The sequence below is a fragment of the Benincasa hispida genome, chromosome 8 (genome assembly GCF_009727055.1).
Source record: "Benincasa hispida cultivar B227 chromosome 8, ASM972705v1, whole genome shotgun sequence".
Taxonomy (NCBI): Eukaryota; Viridiplantae; Streptophyta; class Magnoliopsida; order Cucurbitales; family Cucurbitaceae; genus Benincasa; species Benincasa hispida.
Window position 1 is genome coordinate 60,885,509 of NC_052356.1, and position 15,096 is coordinate 60,900,604.

Sequence of the window (15,096 nt, forward strand, 5' to 3'; positions counted from 1 at the left end):
AATTTTGTTATATTTGCAAATTTTTTTACAGTATGCTATATTTACTAATACTTTGAGTTTGATTGTTATATTTACAACTGTTTCTCAAGTCCAAAGGCACCTTGGAAGTCCGCAAAATATGGACCGACTTCATTTGTTCCATATGAAGGTAATAATCGAGTGGAACTCACTAGCAAACGAAAACTGCAAACTGAAGATGCATATTCTGCGAATGTTATCCACGTATGAAAGAACTGTGAACAAACATTAGGTTAATTGGAAGTGGAGTATGGAGAAAACAAAAATGGAAGAGGACAATGTTCAATGACCAATCATATAAGGAGAGTGTAATTTGGAAAGCAAGAAGGCGGGAGATTCTGTGGGCTGATGTGAAATGGATTAACAAAATTTCTTACTAAATCAGCTTGGATTCATGTTTTTTTTTTTTTCTTTTTTTTTCCTCTTCAGAAAATTCATTTTTATTTTAAATCTTATGAAAGTGAACCAAAATTAAGTTCAATTAATTCGAGAAAAATGCAAACTATTAGAACTAAACGTAGCATAACTTGAAAATTGATTAACTAATGGGAATATGTGAAATGTGGGTCTTTTTTCTACAACTGCAGCTTCTTTGCAGAAAGTGACATGAGGTTTTTTCCCCCTTTTTTTTTTTTCCTATTAATATTGTTTCGATATGAGAGACTTTGGGAATTATAAGAAATCAAGCATATTATTGAAATTTTCTCTCTGACAAGCTGCAGAACAATAATTAAATTACCATCTTTAAAATGTGGATCAAAAGTTGGCAACGGGTAATAGTTTAAAAAAATAAACTTCTTTTAGAATAATAAATAAAATTCAATTAATTAATTGTTTCTAAAATCGAGTTCATGAGAATTAATCACATAGTGAAAGATTTTGTAAGGAAAAGAAAAAGGAGAAAAGAAAATATATGTTATTTATGGTAGCATTAGTGGGAAAATTTTTGGACAGATGTATAAGATTTTAGAATATATGGAAATATCTTCCTTAAATGTAAAATTAAAAACAAACAAAATCTATTATGCGGTGGACATTTCCTCTATTTGTACATCCATTTGTTGGACACGTGGCATTGCATGGTTGGTCTTTTAAGGTGACATAAATTGTCTTTTTTTCTAAATATTATTTTGGTCCATGTTTGTCGTTCATTTTCGTCTTTGTACTTTCAAAATATTCATTTTAATTCTTGTATTTTTAACTTTGATTTATAAAATTTTTAAACTTTCAATGACAATTTTGATTCCTTAAAAATGAAATAAAATTGAAAACGAATGACTAAAAATGATCATTTTTTTTAAAGTATAAGAACCAAAATAAATAAAAACTGAAAACATAGAGATCAAAATGAACATTTTAAAAATACAAAAATCAAAATAAATCAAAATTAAAAATACCGGACCAAAGTACTATTTTAGAAAACAAAAATTCATGAAAACAACCGAATCAAACCAATAATCAAAGTTATTCCATCTCGAGGAGGAGAGATAAAACAAAAGAAGGAAATACATCTTTCCGAAACTTGACAGAAAAAATCTATAATTTTGAGAGGCATTTTTAAAAATAAAAAATATTTTAAAATATCTAAAAAAAAATCCAATGGAACTTTTTGCTATAAAATGTAAATATTTTTTGAAATTTTCTATTTATAAGAGTTTCTCTAATCTTTTGACATATAATATATTATTTTAATTCATTGTGTCACACAATTCTCAAATAAAAAAAAAATGAATGTATGTTTTTTAATTTCTATACTATGGTAACACTAGACAACCTGCAACTAAATTGTTTTCCTAATGTGTGTGTGTTTTGTATTTTGTTTGATATTCATTCAGAATTTTATTTCTTTCTTTTATAATTTACTTATCAAAATGGAATAAATCTTATAAACTAAAAAAATAGACTTTCAAAATTCAAGTTTTCATTTGTAAAGTTTAGCCAAATGGATTTTGCATACCTGAGCAAATTGAAAACGAAACTTTAGAACTATGAATAACCATTTTAATTTTTTTTTTAAAAAAAACAAAACATAAAATAGAAAATGTATCCACAAGAGTTTTAAAAAATTGGTTTCTAATTAAATAGGATCTTTAAGTGAGCATATTTTGTTAAAAAAAAAAATGTAGTTGTAAATATAGCAATCGGTCATTCAGTGTATTAATAGATATAGAATAATTTAAAAGATTTACAGATATAGCCAAATTTAGATCCAATTCTCGAAATCAATCGATGATTGACTATATTGCTGGTAAGAATTTATCAGCAATAAAATCTATCATACATAGATTTTTTTATATTTGTAATTCTTAAAAAATGTTGCTACACACTTAATTATTAATCCTAAAAATATTATTCATCGTAATTATTTAAAAAAAGAGAGAGAAAAGGAAAAAGGAAAAAAGAAAAAAGAACATATTTGGCAGCAATGGCAATTTATTGCCATGGTCCACTCCACCAGGGGATTAGATTGGATTTTGGGCTTTTGGGATTTTACAACACTCGTCTATTACCATTTATTAAAAAGAAAGAAAAATCGGCCATGGAAATTTTTTCTGTTTTCAATATTCCAAATAACTATGGAAGTTTTTCAAGCAACGATATCCAAATATATATATATATATATTTCAACATATATATATATATAAATTCCATAAAAAAAAAAAAAAAATAACTCTCATTTGTAAATTAGCCTACTTTTGCATGTGCCTCTGCATATTCTTTTTTACAAGGTATCATATTTATTCCCATTTGAATGTTTGAAGTTTATATTCTTGAATCAATCACTCAGCAAAGGTAGGAGACAATATTCTTCATTACAGACTCTAAGATGCACCAAAAACATATAATTCTCTCACTTCACACTCCCAACTTTCAATTGACTACTCATGTCTACCATTTTCGTTTTTTGAAAACCGTTTTCGAAGAATTATGATTGAATGATTATATAATATTTCATGTCAATCATTATTTACAAACTTACGATTTTCGATCGAAGACAGAAATAACTTCTATATATTAGTTGTCTTCTTTATATGATTTTTTTTTTTTTTTTTTTTTTTGTTCGAAGAATAGTAAATTGTTCTGAAAACATAAGCCAGCTCCATATGTTTGTTTTTGCCTTTCTTTCTAAGTGTACTTTCTCTTGCTTGTGGCATTCAACTACTCCATTGGCTGCTTTCTCAAGTTTTCTTATATTCTTTCTCTTCTTGATCCAAGAAAGCTTTGATTCCTGAGTTTAATGAATAAAAATATTTACAGTGAAAAGATAATCACTCCTGTTCAGTACCAGTTATAGTCTGGCTCTCTCATTTGATCTATTTTTATTAAAGCTTGCCTTCTCTGTCATTATAACTACTAAATCCAAGAAGAAACTGTCAGCAGCCAACTTAAAGTGATGGGTTTAAACATTCTGAGAAATTTGGCACTATTTACTCTCTGTTCCTTCTTGCTCTTCTCAGGTAATGCTGGTTTTACCATTCTTTTTTTAGCTATTTCTATGCTCATTGTTAGAGAAGTTTGAATGTGAAAGTGAGAATAAGTTTGTATTGAAGTACGTTTCCACTGGATATCATATATGATGTTAATATGACAATGTCAGCAAACAAAATGACATTTTTATTTCCATGAGAAACAAAACACTTCTAATCTAAGTTAATAGTGTCCATCATGTACTTACGTTAGAACGGTGGCTGCATAGTCTCATCCGAGAGTTCAATCTCTTTGGTAAAACAACCTGTGTTGAGCACTCCCGCTAGAGGCTGAAAACAAAAATGACATAATTGGTTAATATGAAAAGCATTCAAGTGGTTTCTTCATTCTTTACATTCATAGCTTAATTTGGAGATTGACAAAGATTTCTCCCTTCTTCGTGGTTCTTTATTTTAGATGTTGCCAATTCCTCTGTGTATAGAATTTCTGATGTAATTCAAATCCGTGGGGGGATGGTGTTCGATGCTGGATAGATCTTTTTTTTTTATTTTCTTGGTTTAGAGAATCCTAACACTGTCAACTTAAAAAAACTTCGAAAAAAACTGCATAATCGATGCAATGAAATGAAAATGAATGTACATGCCATTCATGAATGTAACGTACTCATATCTCAGTGATTGCAGCAAATTTTACATAAAGAAGGTGAAAAATTGATGCAGTTTTGTTCTCTCCAGGTTCAAGCTTTGCAGAGAAATCACCTATACAAGAAGCAAATAAAAAAAACATACCTCTTCAGAATGAAGATGACAGAACAATCTTCTCACCTTCTGTACATTTCACTCAGTTGGATGACACTACCATTGTTAACCCAACAACAACGCCAGGAGGAACTCCAGTTTCACCACCACAGTCTGTGCCAAACTTAGTAGACCCCAATGTGAATCCCACCGCAGTGACGGGGAATTCGGGTGGAGGCTCATGGTGTATTGCAAGCTCTGCAGCTTCCCCAACTGCTCTGCAGGTGGCTCTTGACTATGCCTGTGGCTATGGCGGTGCAGACTGTTCAGCAATTCAGCCGGGTGGGAGCTGCTATGACCCAAACACAGTGAAGGACCATGCCTCTTATGCCTTCAATGACTATTACCAGAAGAATCCAGCGGCTACTAGCTGTGTTTTTGGAGGAACAGCACAACTCGTTAGCACAGACCCAAGTATGGCATTTTCACCTTTCTGATTCATCATTAACCCCTGTTGTCACTTATGATAGCCAAATTTAATAGGTTTTCTGAACTATCAAACTTAGCTCAGACAGGTTCTATTGATTACAGGAGTTCCTACTTAATCTGTGAATCCTCCTAACATTTTTTTATCCAATAGAAATTGGCCATACTACAAAGTGACAAGAACATTAAATCACAAATTATGCTTTTCTTGGTAGGTAATCCGTTGTGTTATACCTAGGACTACTACTTTTCATTCAACCTTTTCCTGAATGTACTTAATTCTCAATTTTATCTCTCTCATTCTCCTTTCCTAGTAGAGAACAAGGGATAAGGAAACTTTAGTGACAAATTTCCCAAAAAGGTCATATCCTATCATCTAAAGATAAAAACGAGGTAGTGATCCCTAACAAAGTCATAGCTCAAAGGTGAAATAAAATCTCATAAATTGGTCAGTTGAAACTTTTTATTGACAATTGTCTTTTCTATATTATATTGCAGGTAATGGTAACTGTCACTATGCAACACCCAGAGCTATGCCAAGGTAATTCCTTAAGAGCTCAGTATTCATTTTACTAAGAGACTATAAGATACCCATAAAAGGAAAGGAATCAGTAAAGGAAGCAAAATCAGAGCTAACTAATTTCTTTATGTATTTGACAGCCCCCCTCCACCAGCAAACCCAAACCCAACACCGCCGGCACCTGTAATCCCACCACCACCACCTCCAGCCACCACGATCCCAACAATGACACCGCCAGACACCACAAACCCGACATATACACCCACAGATCCATCAATCTATGGTGCAGAACCATCAGGCATGCCCAGCTCAGCTACTTCAATATCAAAACGATCGGTGCTGCTCTTGACCATGACTTACTTTCTGGGTTTGCTCATTGCAAATCATCTGTAACCTGAAGGAATCATTTCTTCTCTCCACAGAGAGATGGCAATTGATTATTTGCTGCACATTTTTGCATTGTTAGACATCAATATGATAAAAGAAAGATTATATAGTAAGTTATTGCTGTTATAAATCAGGTTATGCATTAGAAAACTAAGGAGTCCACAGGAACATACATCAGTACATTAAAGAAATAAATAGGTCATATGCTAGCCATACGATATTTCACATTGTTAGCCAGTAAAAGGATAAAGACAAGTCAATTCCATTTTGGACAAATGTTAGCAAATAATATAGATAAGTCACTTCCGTTTGGAAGCTCTTTAGGTTGATTTTCCAGGGAAGACATTGTACTTGAACTTCGGCTTGCAGGGGTTCATTTAGTTTTACCTATGAATGACAAATTGTCCAATTTAAGATTGTTCACTGTACAATGTACAAATTATACAAAAAAAGTAGATGCTAGAAGGTGAGTTCACAAGCTCGTATATATAACGAGTAGGACCGATGTTATTTAAAAAGGAAACAAATGATTGTCTAGGTTCAATCCAATGCAATTTTGTGATAACTAAAAAGAGATGGAGGGTGATTGAGATCAAGCAAGCACGAAGAAAGGAAAATTTCTTTATAGCATTTATAAACACAAAAGGGAAAGTCTGTACATTCTGACTATTGTGCAACTATTACAGGATGACCAATAGTGTTTATTGAAGATTTAACCGATAAGGTTTACTTGGGAGTGACTAAGGAACTTAGATCACGAGCAGAAATGAGACAGCAGTAAAACAAATGACTGCTACTGTTGCAACAATTGAATTCTGGTCAAAAGCTCTCCGAAAACTGCCCGCTCTAGAGAAATGCTGGAAGGCCAAATATGCTGCTATCATTAGGGAGATAATGTTTCCTTCTTGAGTTCCCCTGCAATTACAGATAATAATCAGATCCTGAGATTGGAAAAATTATAAAGCTCAATCTGATTAAAAGTTTAAATGTTTACCTTAAGCTTTGGACTTGATATGGGGCCACAATCACCAAAAGTAACGATATGAATGGTATCTCCAATTCACCTACATCCAAAAGAACCCAGCATCCGACTTCCTATGAATTATCTACGAAATCAGTGGATTGTACAGAGTGGAACCCTTTTAGTTGATTGAATAAAATGAGGTTCAAACTAATACGTTTCTAGCTAAGCTATAAACTAAGGTTCCTTACAAGATAAAGTGTGATAACTAGCAATTAAATTCATTAGCTATCCAGTGAAGGAGACAGAAGATTATACCGGGGATAAAGAAGAACAGTCGAACAAGAAGTGCCAGAAAAGCGCTCCAAATGCCGTATTCTCCTCTGAAATAGAAGTTAGAACCAAAACATTGACCCATTTATAAATTGGAACTAATTCCTCATAAATCTTGGCATCATACTGATAGATACTGAATAGAGAGAATTCTTGAAGATGATTTTCTTGAAGACAGTCAATGTATCTATGTGATCGTAAGGAGAAACGGGGTAGTAATACACAGAGGATTTTCACGAGGCTTACTTAATCCACGAGACAACACTTGCAGGTGCCAGAAGAGCAAATAGCGGAACAATAAATGACTTCTGAATCCCAGTCCCCTTTGCTAGCATTAAAACCCTGGTGAAGAAACTTAAGGTTTTAAAAATTATACTTTGATTCGTGCAATGGGTTCTAAAACAGCAGATGAAAACGAAAGTGGTGGCATATTGACAATATAAAAGTAGCCACTGAATGCTATCGACTTAAATGAAAATAATTATCTACCGCAATAAAAGGAATTGTAGCAAAGCATTTACAAACCCATCTGAGTATTGGTTAAAATTGAGCATTCAGTGCTGATTCCACAGAAACGTACCTCGAAGATTAAAAGTAGTAAATTCCATATAGTTGAGAAGCAAAACAACGATAAATAAAAGCACAGTTCCAAAGATATAATAAGATCATGTATTAGACGAGATGGTGCTTGTATACAATTACACGAGAATCTGATAGAGAGAAGGGAGAATTACGCAGAAGAAATGGTGGAGATCCACTGAAGAGTGCGGGCGTTAACGGGCATAGCGTAACAAATAGCACTTAAACCACGACTCCTCTTCTTGGTAATCGCAGCCGTCGCAATCCCCTCGCTACCGACAGCAAACCTGATTCACAACTTTCCTTTTTTAAAAATCTCAATTTTATTAAACCAAAACCATTACTACTCAATCAATCTAGCAGGATTCCGGAGCCTCGAATTACCTAAGCGGATTGTAACAGATGGAACTCTGTTTAGCGGCAGGACTGAACGAGAGCTTTGCATTTGGCGGTGAAGATCTTAGCGAGAGAGGAACGGAGAGCTTGGATCTATAGAGAGAGGGATTGTAAAGTGAAACAGCAGAAGATAAAGATACACAAACCATTTCCACCTTCTTCCTTTGCTTGGTTCAGCCTCTATCTTCTCTCGGATTTTGGACTGGAAACAATGCTCTTGATTCGAGTTTTGATTCAACAAGGAAACTGTCGCTCGCCCAACTGATGAACGTGAAAAAACCGGAGCCGGGCCGCCGGCTGTCCTCCCCAAAGCCGAATAGAAGGTATTCATCAAACCGCCATTTTTTTTTAAGTAATTAGCATCGGTTAGTCGAAGTTGGTTTTTCAACCAGACTGCCATCGAACCGACTATGATTGGTTTAATAAATATTTAAACTGATCCCGTCCGATGAGAAGTAAAAATTGATCGGTCGGCCAGTTTTGGTCGGAAAATCGACACCGACTTATCTCTTTCTCCGACCGACGGTTTAACCATCTACTCGATTTTTCAGTTTATCATGATCAACCCTATTTTTTAGTATAACAGTATGAAACAAAACACAAAACAAACTTAAAGAAATCTTCCCCTAAAAAAACTTCAAGAAATATACAGATTAGAAGCAGATAATCAGTCCATTGAGGATGATCTTTAAACCATATCTTTACATATCGGAATTGAACGTGAGAAGTTGAGTAGTGAGTAACAGAATTACTCCTTAAATAAACCTCAAGAAATTATTCAATTATCACGAAATGAACAAAGGCCTAAACCTCGTTCGTGAGGATTTGTTTTAGCCGATATAAGGTTAAGCCAACTTCAAGAGCTTTGAAAAGTTCTACATACAGAACAATAGCCTCAGTGAGTCATCAAAAGAAAAAGACTTCCCCTAGCAAGCATAACATCATCATTAGAGTGACAACACAATAGCTCTGATTCCCACATCACCATTCAAGAATGTCGCATTAAAATTCATTTTAGAAGAACCATGGGGAGGGCCAAACCAAAAACAGTCATCCTCAGTGATGTAGAAACATAATCTTTTGTTAGTTATTTTAAAGCTTAACTATATTTTCCTTTGAATTTGATTGTAGAACTGGTTACCTACTAAACCGATCACCTTTAGTATAATGTAACTCGCTGCCACCCTATATAAAGGGCAACTTTGTATCATTTGATAGGTTGAATAAGATTTGAGGTAATTTTTCTTTGCTTGTGTGTGCATCAAGTGGTATTAGAGCCCTCGATCCAAGGCTGACTTTTGTCAAATTCGGATCTCTTTCCCTTCAATCACCATGGTTGCAGAAGCTTCTTCCACCCTCGAAGGTCGCTTGAATGATGTTGAACCTGCAGTTGTCGACATCAACAAACAACTCTCTACCATCACCAAAGCCATAAAAAACCTCACATTCCAAATCAATTCCTTCACTTCCCCGTTGGCTCCAAGAATTCCCACCGAAGGTAGAGCTAATCTTCAAGATAACCCTAAAAAATGTAGAATGATACGGTTTAATGACCTTTCTTTGCCCCTTTTTATGGGAGATTATTCTGACTCCTTGAAAGATGATGAAGTTCTGGTGCAAGAAATGCATCAAAGATTTTCAAGAAAAGTAAGTGGGAGACCAAGAGTTCTAAGAACAACCCGACTACAAGATCAAAATGGATCTGCCACCTTTGAATGGTCGTACGGATATTGAAAGGTTCCTCGATTGGGTAAAAAACGTAGAAAACTTCTTTGTTTACACTAACACCGCAGAGAAAAAGAAGGTTCGATTGGTTGCATATAAGCTTCAAAGCGGTACTTCCACATGGTAGGAGCAAATTGAGAATAATTGGAGGTATTATGGTAAATCTCCCATTCGAAGTTGGCCTAAAATGTTGTGTTTAATGAAAAAACAATTCCTTCCCATGAACTATCAGCAAATACTTTATAATAAGTACCAACAATGTCGTCAAGGAGAACGCTCCATTACTGATTATATTGAGGAATTCCATCGCCTAGGTGCAAGAAATAACTTGCCTGAAACTGAGCAGCAACAAATTGCAAGATTTGTGTTTGGACTTTGAGAAGACATCAAGAAAATTGTTAATCTACATCCTTTAGCCTACCTTGTAAACACCATTGCTCTAGTTACCAAGATTGAAGAAGAAGAAGAAGCAACTTTAGTCAAGAACTTCTCCAATTGCTTCACATGGGGAAAGCAACAGAATGCTTACAAAAAACCAAATCTTGAACCCAACAAATCTCCTACTTCTCAAGACAGAAATTCCATGGTTCGAAAAGAAGACCAACCCAAGAAGGGAGTATCCATAAGCAAAGGTAATGATGGTATTAGTCTTAGAAAAAATCTTAACCCCTATAACCGTCCTACTCTAAGTAAATGCTTTCGATGTGGACTGCAAGGACATCTTTCAAACGAATGCCCACAGAGGATAACTCTAATTATTCACGAAGAGGAAGATTCGGTGCAAGAACACTAAGATTCCGATGAAGATGTCAATTTTTTACAAGTAAATGATGCGGACCAACTTTCTTGCATCATTCAAAAGATCCTCCTCACATATAAACAAGAAAGGCATCCACAAAGAAACACTATTTTTTCGGACTCAGTGCACAATAAATAATAAGGTATGCCAAGTAATAATAGATAGCGGTAGCTGTGAAAATGTTGTGTCCAAAAACTGGTAAATGTGCTTAACCTTAAGACAAAAGTTGGGTTATATGTCCTAAAACTTGCAATTTGTAAACATTAAACGTATTCTGTTTTGCAATAAATATGTTATTGAGGTATATTCAGTAAAATTGTTATTGAATATGTAAATTACACTTATTAAAGCCTAAATCCAATAGACTAACGAACCCATGGCTATAGCATGAATACTTGAACTTTATGTAGAGACATAAAAGTGGATCAAGTTTGAGTATATAGGCAAAACAGTCTATGAGTATAGGGATAGAGCTGGATATCTTATCTTGAAAATATTATGGATGTGGTCCACATTGTATTTAAGACAAACGATGTGATCCTGAATCGTTCATGTAAAGACATGTGAATGGGGGCATCCTATGCAAAAGATGTTCGCATGAGACCAAACTATGAAATAGTCACTTTTCTTTATAACATTGTTTACTGTTTAAAGCCGACTATTTCATTTCGATGACCTAAGGTAACTCGATCTTAATCCTGAGCTAACTATGACCTCCTGTTTATTCGGGATTATCCTTTAATCTGCATGGGTGAGAGTGGCTCAACATCGCTGCTCAATAAGCCTCTCATTTTAGGGGTAAGACTGGGTAGATAGTTGAGGGCATAGTCCCCTAAGATGGAATTCACTCTTACCTGATTTCAGGGTTAACATATAGGTTGTTTCTTTAAGTACTAACTCCTAGTCTTGAACAAAGGGTCCCGCTCTCTCTACGACTGAGAGAGACTCGGTTTATTGGTGGGACCATAAACCAATTGTTCATTAGTGGGTTAGTGGAGAATTAAGGAGCAAGATGTATTACAGGGCTAAAACGATAATTTAACCTAGTTGTAAATACGAACAACCTGTGAAAGACCAACTTACTGATCATAGTTAAATCAAGTGGACAAAAATATATATACAGTGAGGAGAGTGCAGCTACCAGGCTTTAGTGGAGTGTCCCAGTAGTTAACAAATGTTGGTTAATTCGATTAAATGAATTTAGCCAATTAATCTTTAAACATTGGAGCTCTTGATTTGTAGGTCCATTAGGTCCTTCTGCTAGCTCATCTCAGACTAAACCTTAGAATAGTGTGACGAGTGAGTTTGAAGTGTTCATATTTAAATTAGGGAATAAGCATTAAATATATGTGATATATTTAACGGCATATCATTGAATTGATAATTGAATGATAAAGAGAGAGTTTGAGATATTTAAATAAGATTTAAATATCAAAACTATGAATAAGGATTCATCGAGATTATTGGATTTAATAATTGAATATTAAATTAGATTATTTAAGTTGTTTAATGAATTATTTAATATTAATTTGATTTAAAGTTAGAATTAATTTTGAATTAAATGAAATTAATCAAAATTGGTCAAAGTCGAATGTTGAGCTCACCAAGCTTTGAAGGTCAAAGATCAAAAGTTGACTTCACTAAGTGGGAAATTCCAAGATTAGTTTGAATTAATTTTGAATTAAAACTATATTTAATTAAAATTTGACTAAAGTCAAATGTTGACTTCAAAATAGTTGTCAAAATGTTGACTATAGTGATTTTTAGGGAAAATATCTAATTTTTTGTAAATTAATGAGTAAATCACTTGGCAAAGTGTTGATTCCACAAAATGTCACTTATCCTACTAAATTGAGTGCATTTTGAATTGTCAAAATTTGATTAACTCAATTTTGCATGAGTTGCATGTAATTGCTTTATAAATAGGATGTTTTCATAATGATTAAAGTTCTTGGCCATTTTGGTGATTTTCAAGTTAGTTGAAAAACAAATTCTTCTTGGCAACTTAGATATTCTAAAAGAGTTTTAGAATTTAAGTCATCAATTCTCTCTCAATTTCTATTCTAAATTCATCCATAATTTAGTCACTCATTGGATCCCACCATCCCATTCTAAGGTCGAAAAATAGTTGAGAAAACCCTCGTGGTGGTTAACAATTGGTTCGTGAGAAGATTAGAGCGGAAATTGTGGTCAATTTGGAGCTATAGATGTTGTAGCTCAAACCCTAATTTCAAAGTTATTTACATGCATGTTTTATCTTTAAAATGAATGAAATTTAGAGTCACTACAAGAATTTAGATTAATCTCGATGCTGGTGGCTGTCGGCAAAAGCTAAAAAGACCGTCAGGACCACTTTCCCGACGGTTGAAACGTTGTCGGCAAACTGTTAGGGAAGCTTCGTCGGAAAAACCTTTCCCCACGATTTGGAAGCTCTACCGTAGGGGAAAAGAATTATCTCGACAGATAAGGATGGGACTTTTTCCCCAACCCTAAAGAAAGTCATCGGGAAAAGGGCACAACCCCTAACGGTATACCGTCGGGATTGGACTATTAGCCCGACGGTTTTTGAACCATTGGGATAATATCTCGATGGTGAGGGTGCTGTCGGGCGTTTTACTTTTGCCTGACGGTGACGTGGACCGTCAGGATGTATCTATCACCCGACGGTTAGGGACCATCAGGCTATATCCTTTACCCCGACAGTCTCTAGCCACCGTTGGGATATCTTTAAATCCTAACGGTGTCTAGTCATCGTTGGGAGACCGTCGGAATTTCTTTAAATAAATCAACAGATTTGAATACCTATTTAAATCTGTTTATTTATTTTCTTTTTTTAGATCTGTTTTTTTTTTTCCAAATGTCATACTTGTTTGAATCTTACAAATATCAATCAAACTAAAATAAGATTGCCAAAATGAAGTAAATGTTCATAATAGATTAATAATATATAGAAAACACGTTTGAATCTACAACCTTAATCCAAGAGTTTCTATAACATCCACAATTTCTTAATCGAGAAAAACATTACATGATAACAAAGTACATATTGGGAGATGCACAATTCCTAAATCCAAAATAACATTAACAAAAATCTACAACCTAAATACGCTTTCCGAGAGATGTGTCTTCAATAAAAATCTCCAGATACCTACAAAATACAAATTTAAATAAGTTTAATGCTCAATATACTATATACCAATCTCAACTAAACAAACCAACTTACCTCAATCATAAACAAACCAATTTACCTAAATCATAAACAAACTAAGAAATCAACTTACCTCAATCATAAACAAACCTAAAAACCAACCTACCTAAATCATAAAGAAATCAACTTACTTCAATCATAAACCCAAAAAATCAACAAACCAACTCAATCATAACTTGTACTTAAATATAGATATGCAATCAACTGAAACAAACTAACTTATACAATCAATTGAAACAAACTAACTTACACAATTAAACTAACTTACATAATCAACTTAAACACCTTCCCCCCCCCCCCCCAAAAAAAAAAAAAAAAAAAAAAAAAAAAAAAAAAAAAAAAAAAAAAAAAAAAAAAAAAAAAAAAAAAAATTCTCAATTGAAATAAACAAACTAACTTTCACAATCAACTGAAACACCCCCCAAAATTATTCTCAATCGTAATAAACAAACTAACTTACACAATTAACTGAAATAAATTAACTTACACACTTAATTGAAACACCTACCACCCCTCACCCCCCAAAATTATTCTCAATCGTAATATACAAACCAACTGAAACACATATCTATACATTTATGTTGTTACCATAACGGTAGGATAACAACATACACAATCTTATAATTAAGTTTACTACGAAAGTCGAAGAGCTCATACCTAGTTCGATCTATCTTTCATGAGCTGTAAGAGCATAACTTTCATATCCTCTATCTCCGATTGTCTTTTGGCATCCTATTTGTCCAATCTAGTCAATCTAGCTTTTAAGGATTCTATCTCTTGTTATTGCCTATCTATAATTCTTGATGAAGATGACTGGACGATGATCCCTTAGATTTTTTCACTTTTTTACCCTTTGGTGTCCTATGAAGGACCACTCCTGTGTCCAACACTTGCTTGCATATTTCTTCTTCCGATATTCATTCAAACCCTTCTTAGGTGAAGGATTCTCCCAGCTTAACCATTTGACTTTATATCAATAATTAAGACTAATTATTATATGAAAATTTTATATGAATAAAGTTACATTGAGGAATAAAAACTTACATATGCATCATTCGCAGCCTGATTAACAAACATGTTATCACTCTTATAGTGTGTTTGCTTAAATAAGTCCATTAGGTCCATTGTTTGACCACCGGGTCCTTTCTGTAAAACAATTTACAAGAAAATGAGATATTAAGATGAGTGTACTTTAACCAGTTACTTGTGAATCCATTCTATGAAGAAATTGAAAAATGGAGTGTACTTTTATCAGCTGTATGAGTGTACTTTAACTAGCTTACTATAGATTCCCTTATGTGTATGAAAGTCTTATAACCAGTTGTATGACTAACCTATTCCTTTGATTCGTCTCTGCCACTTTCTAAAAAAATGAGAAATTAAGATGAAATGAGTCATTGAAATGTAAATAAACAAAAAAAAAAAAAAAAAAAAAAAAAACACAAAAATTATTACTTTCCAGTGGATAGATTCAAACTTATTGCATAGAAAGTGTCATTCCTCTATGTCGTCTTTAAG

General features: G+C 33.7%; 2 protein-coding genes across 2 annotated transcripts; one reads left to right on the top strand and one right to left on the bottom strand.

The window, feature by feature from the left end:
• Positions 1–2,485: 2,485 nt before the first annotated feature.
• On the top strand, positions 2,486–5,690 carry LOC120084210 (PLASMODESMATA CALLOSE-BINDING PROTEIN 4-like). The gene is made up of 4 exons (XM_039040105.1): positions 2,486–3,476; positions 4,182–4,658; positions 5,169–5,211; positions 5,331–5,690. Exons 1-4 carry the CDS (start codon positions 3,413–3,415, stop codon positions 5,581–5,583), a joined length of 837 nt encoding a protein of 278 aa, XP_038896033.1. The 5' UTR covers positions 2,486–3,412; the 3' UTR covers positions 5,584–5,690.
• A 486-nt stretch (positions 5,691–6,176) lies between these two features.
• Positions 6,177–8,130, bottom strand: LOC120084211 (cold-regulated 413 inner membrane protein 1, chloroplastic-like). The gene is made up of 6 exons (XM_039040107.1): positions 7,835–8,130; positions 7,606–7,737; positions 7,118–7,213; positions 6,857–6,921; positions 6,572–6,641; positions 6,177–6,492 (listed from the first exon to the last, which is right to left on the bottom strand). Exons 1-6 carry the CDS (start codon positions 7,993–7,995, stop codon positions 6,327–6,329), a joined length of 690 nt encoding a protein of 229 aa, XP_038896035.1. The 5' UTR covers positions 7,996–8,130; the 3' UTR covers positions 6,177–6,326.
• Positions 8,131–15,096: the final 6,966 nt, after the last annotated feature.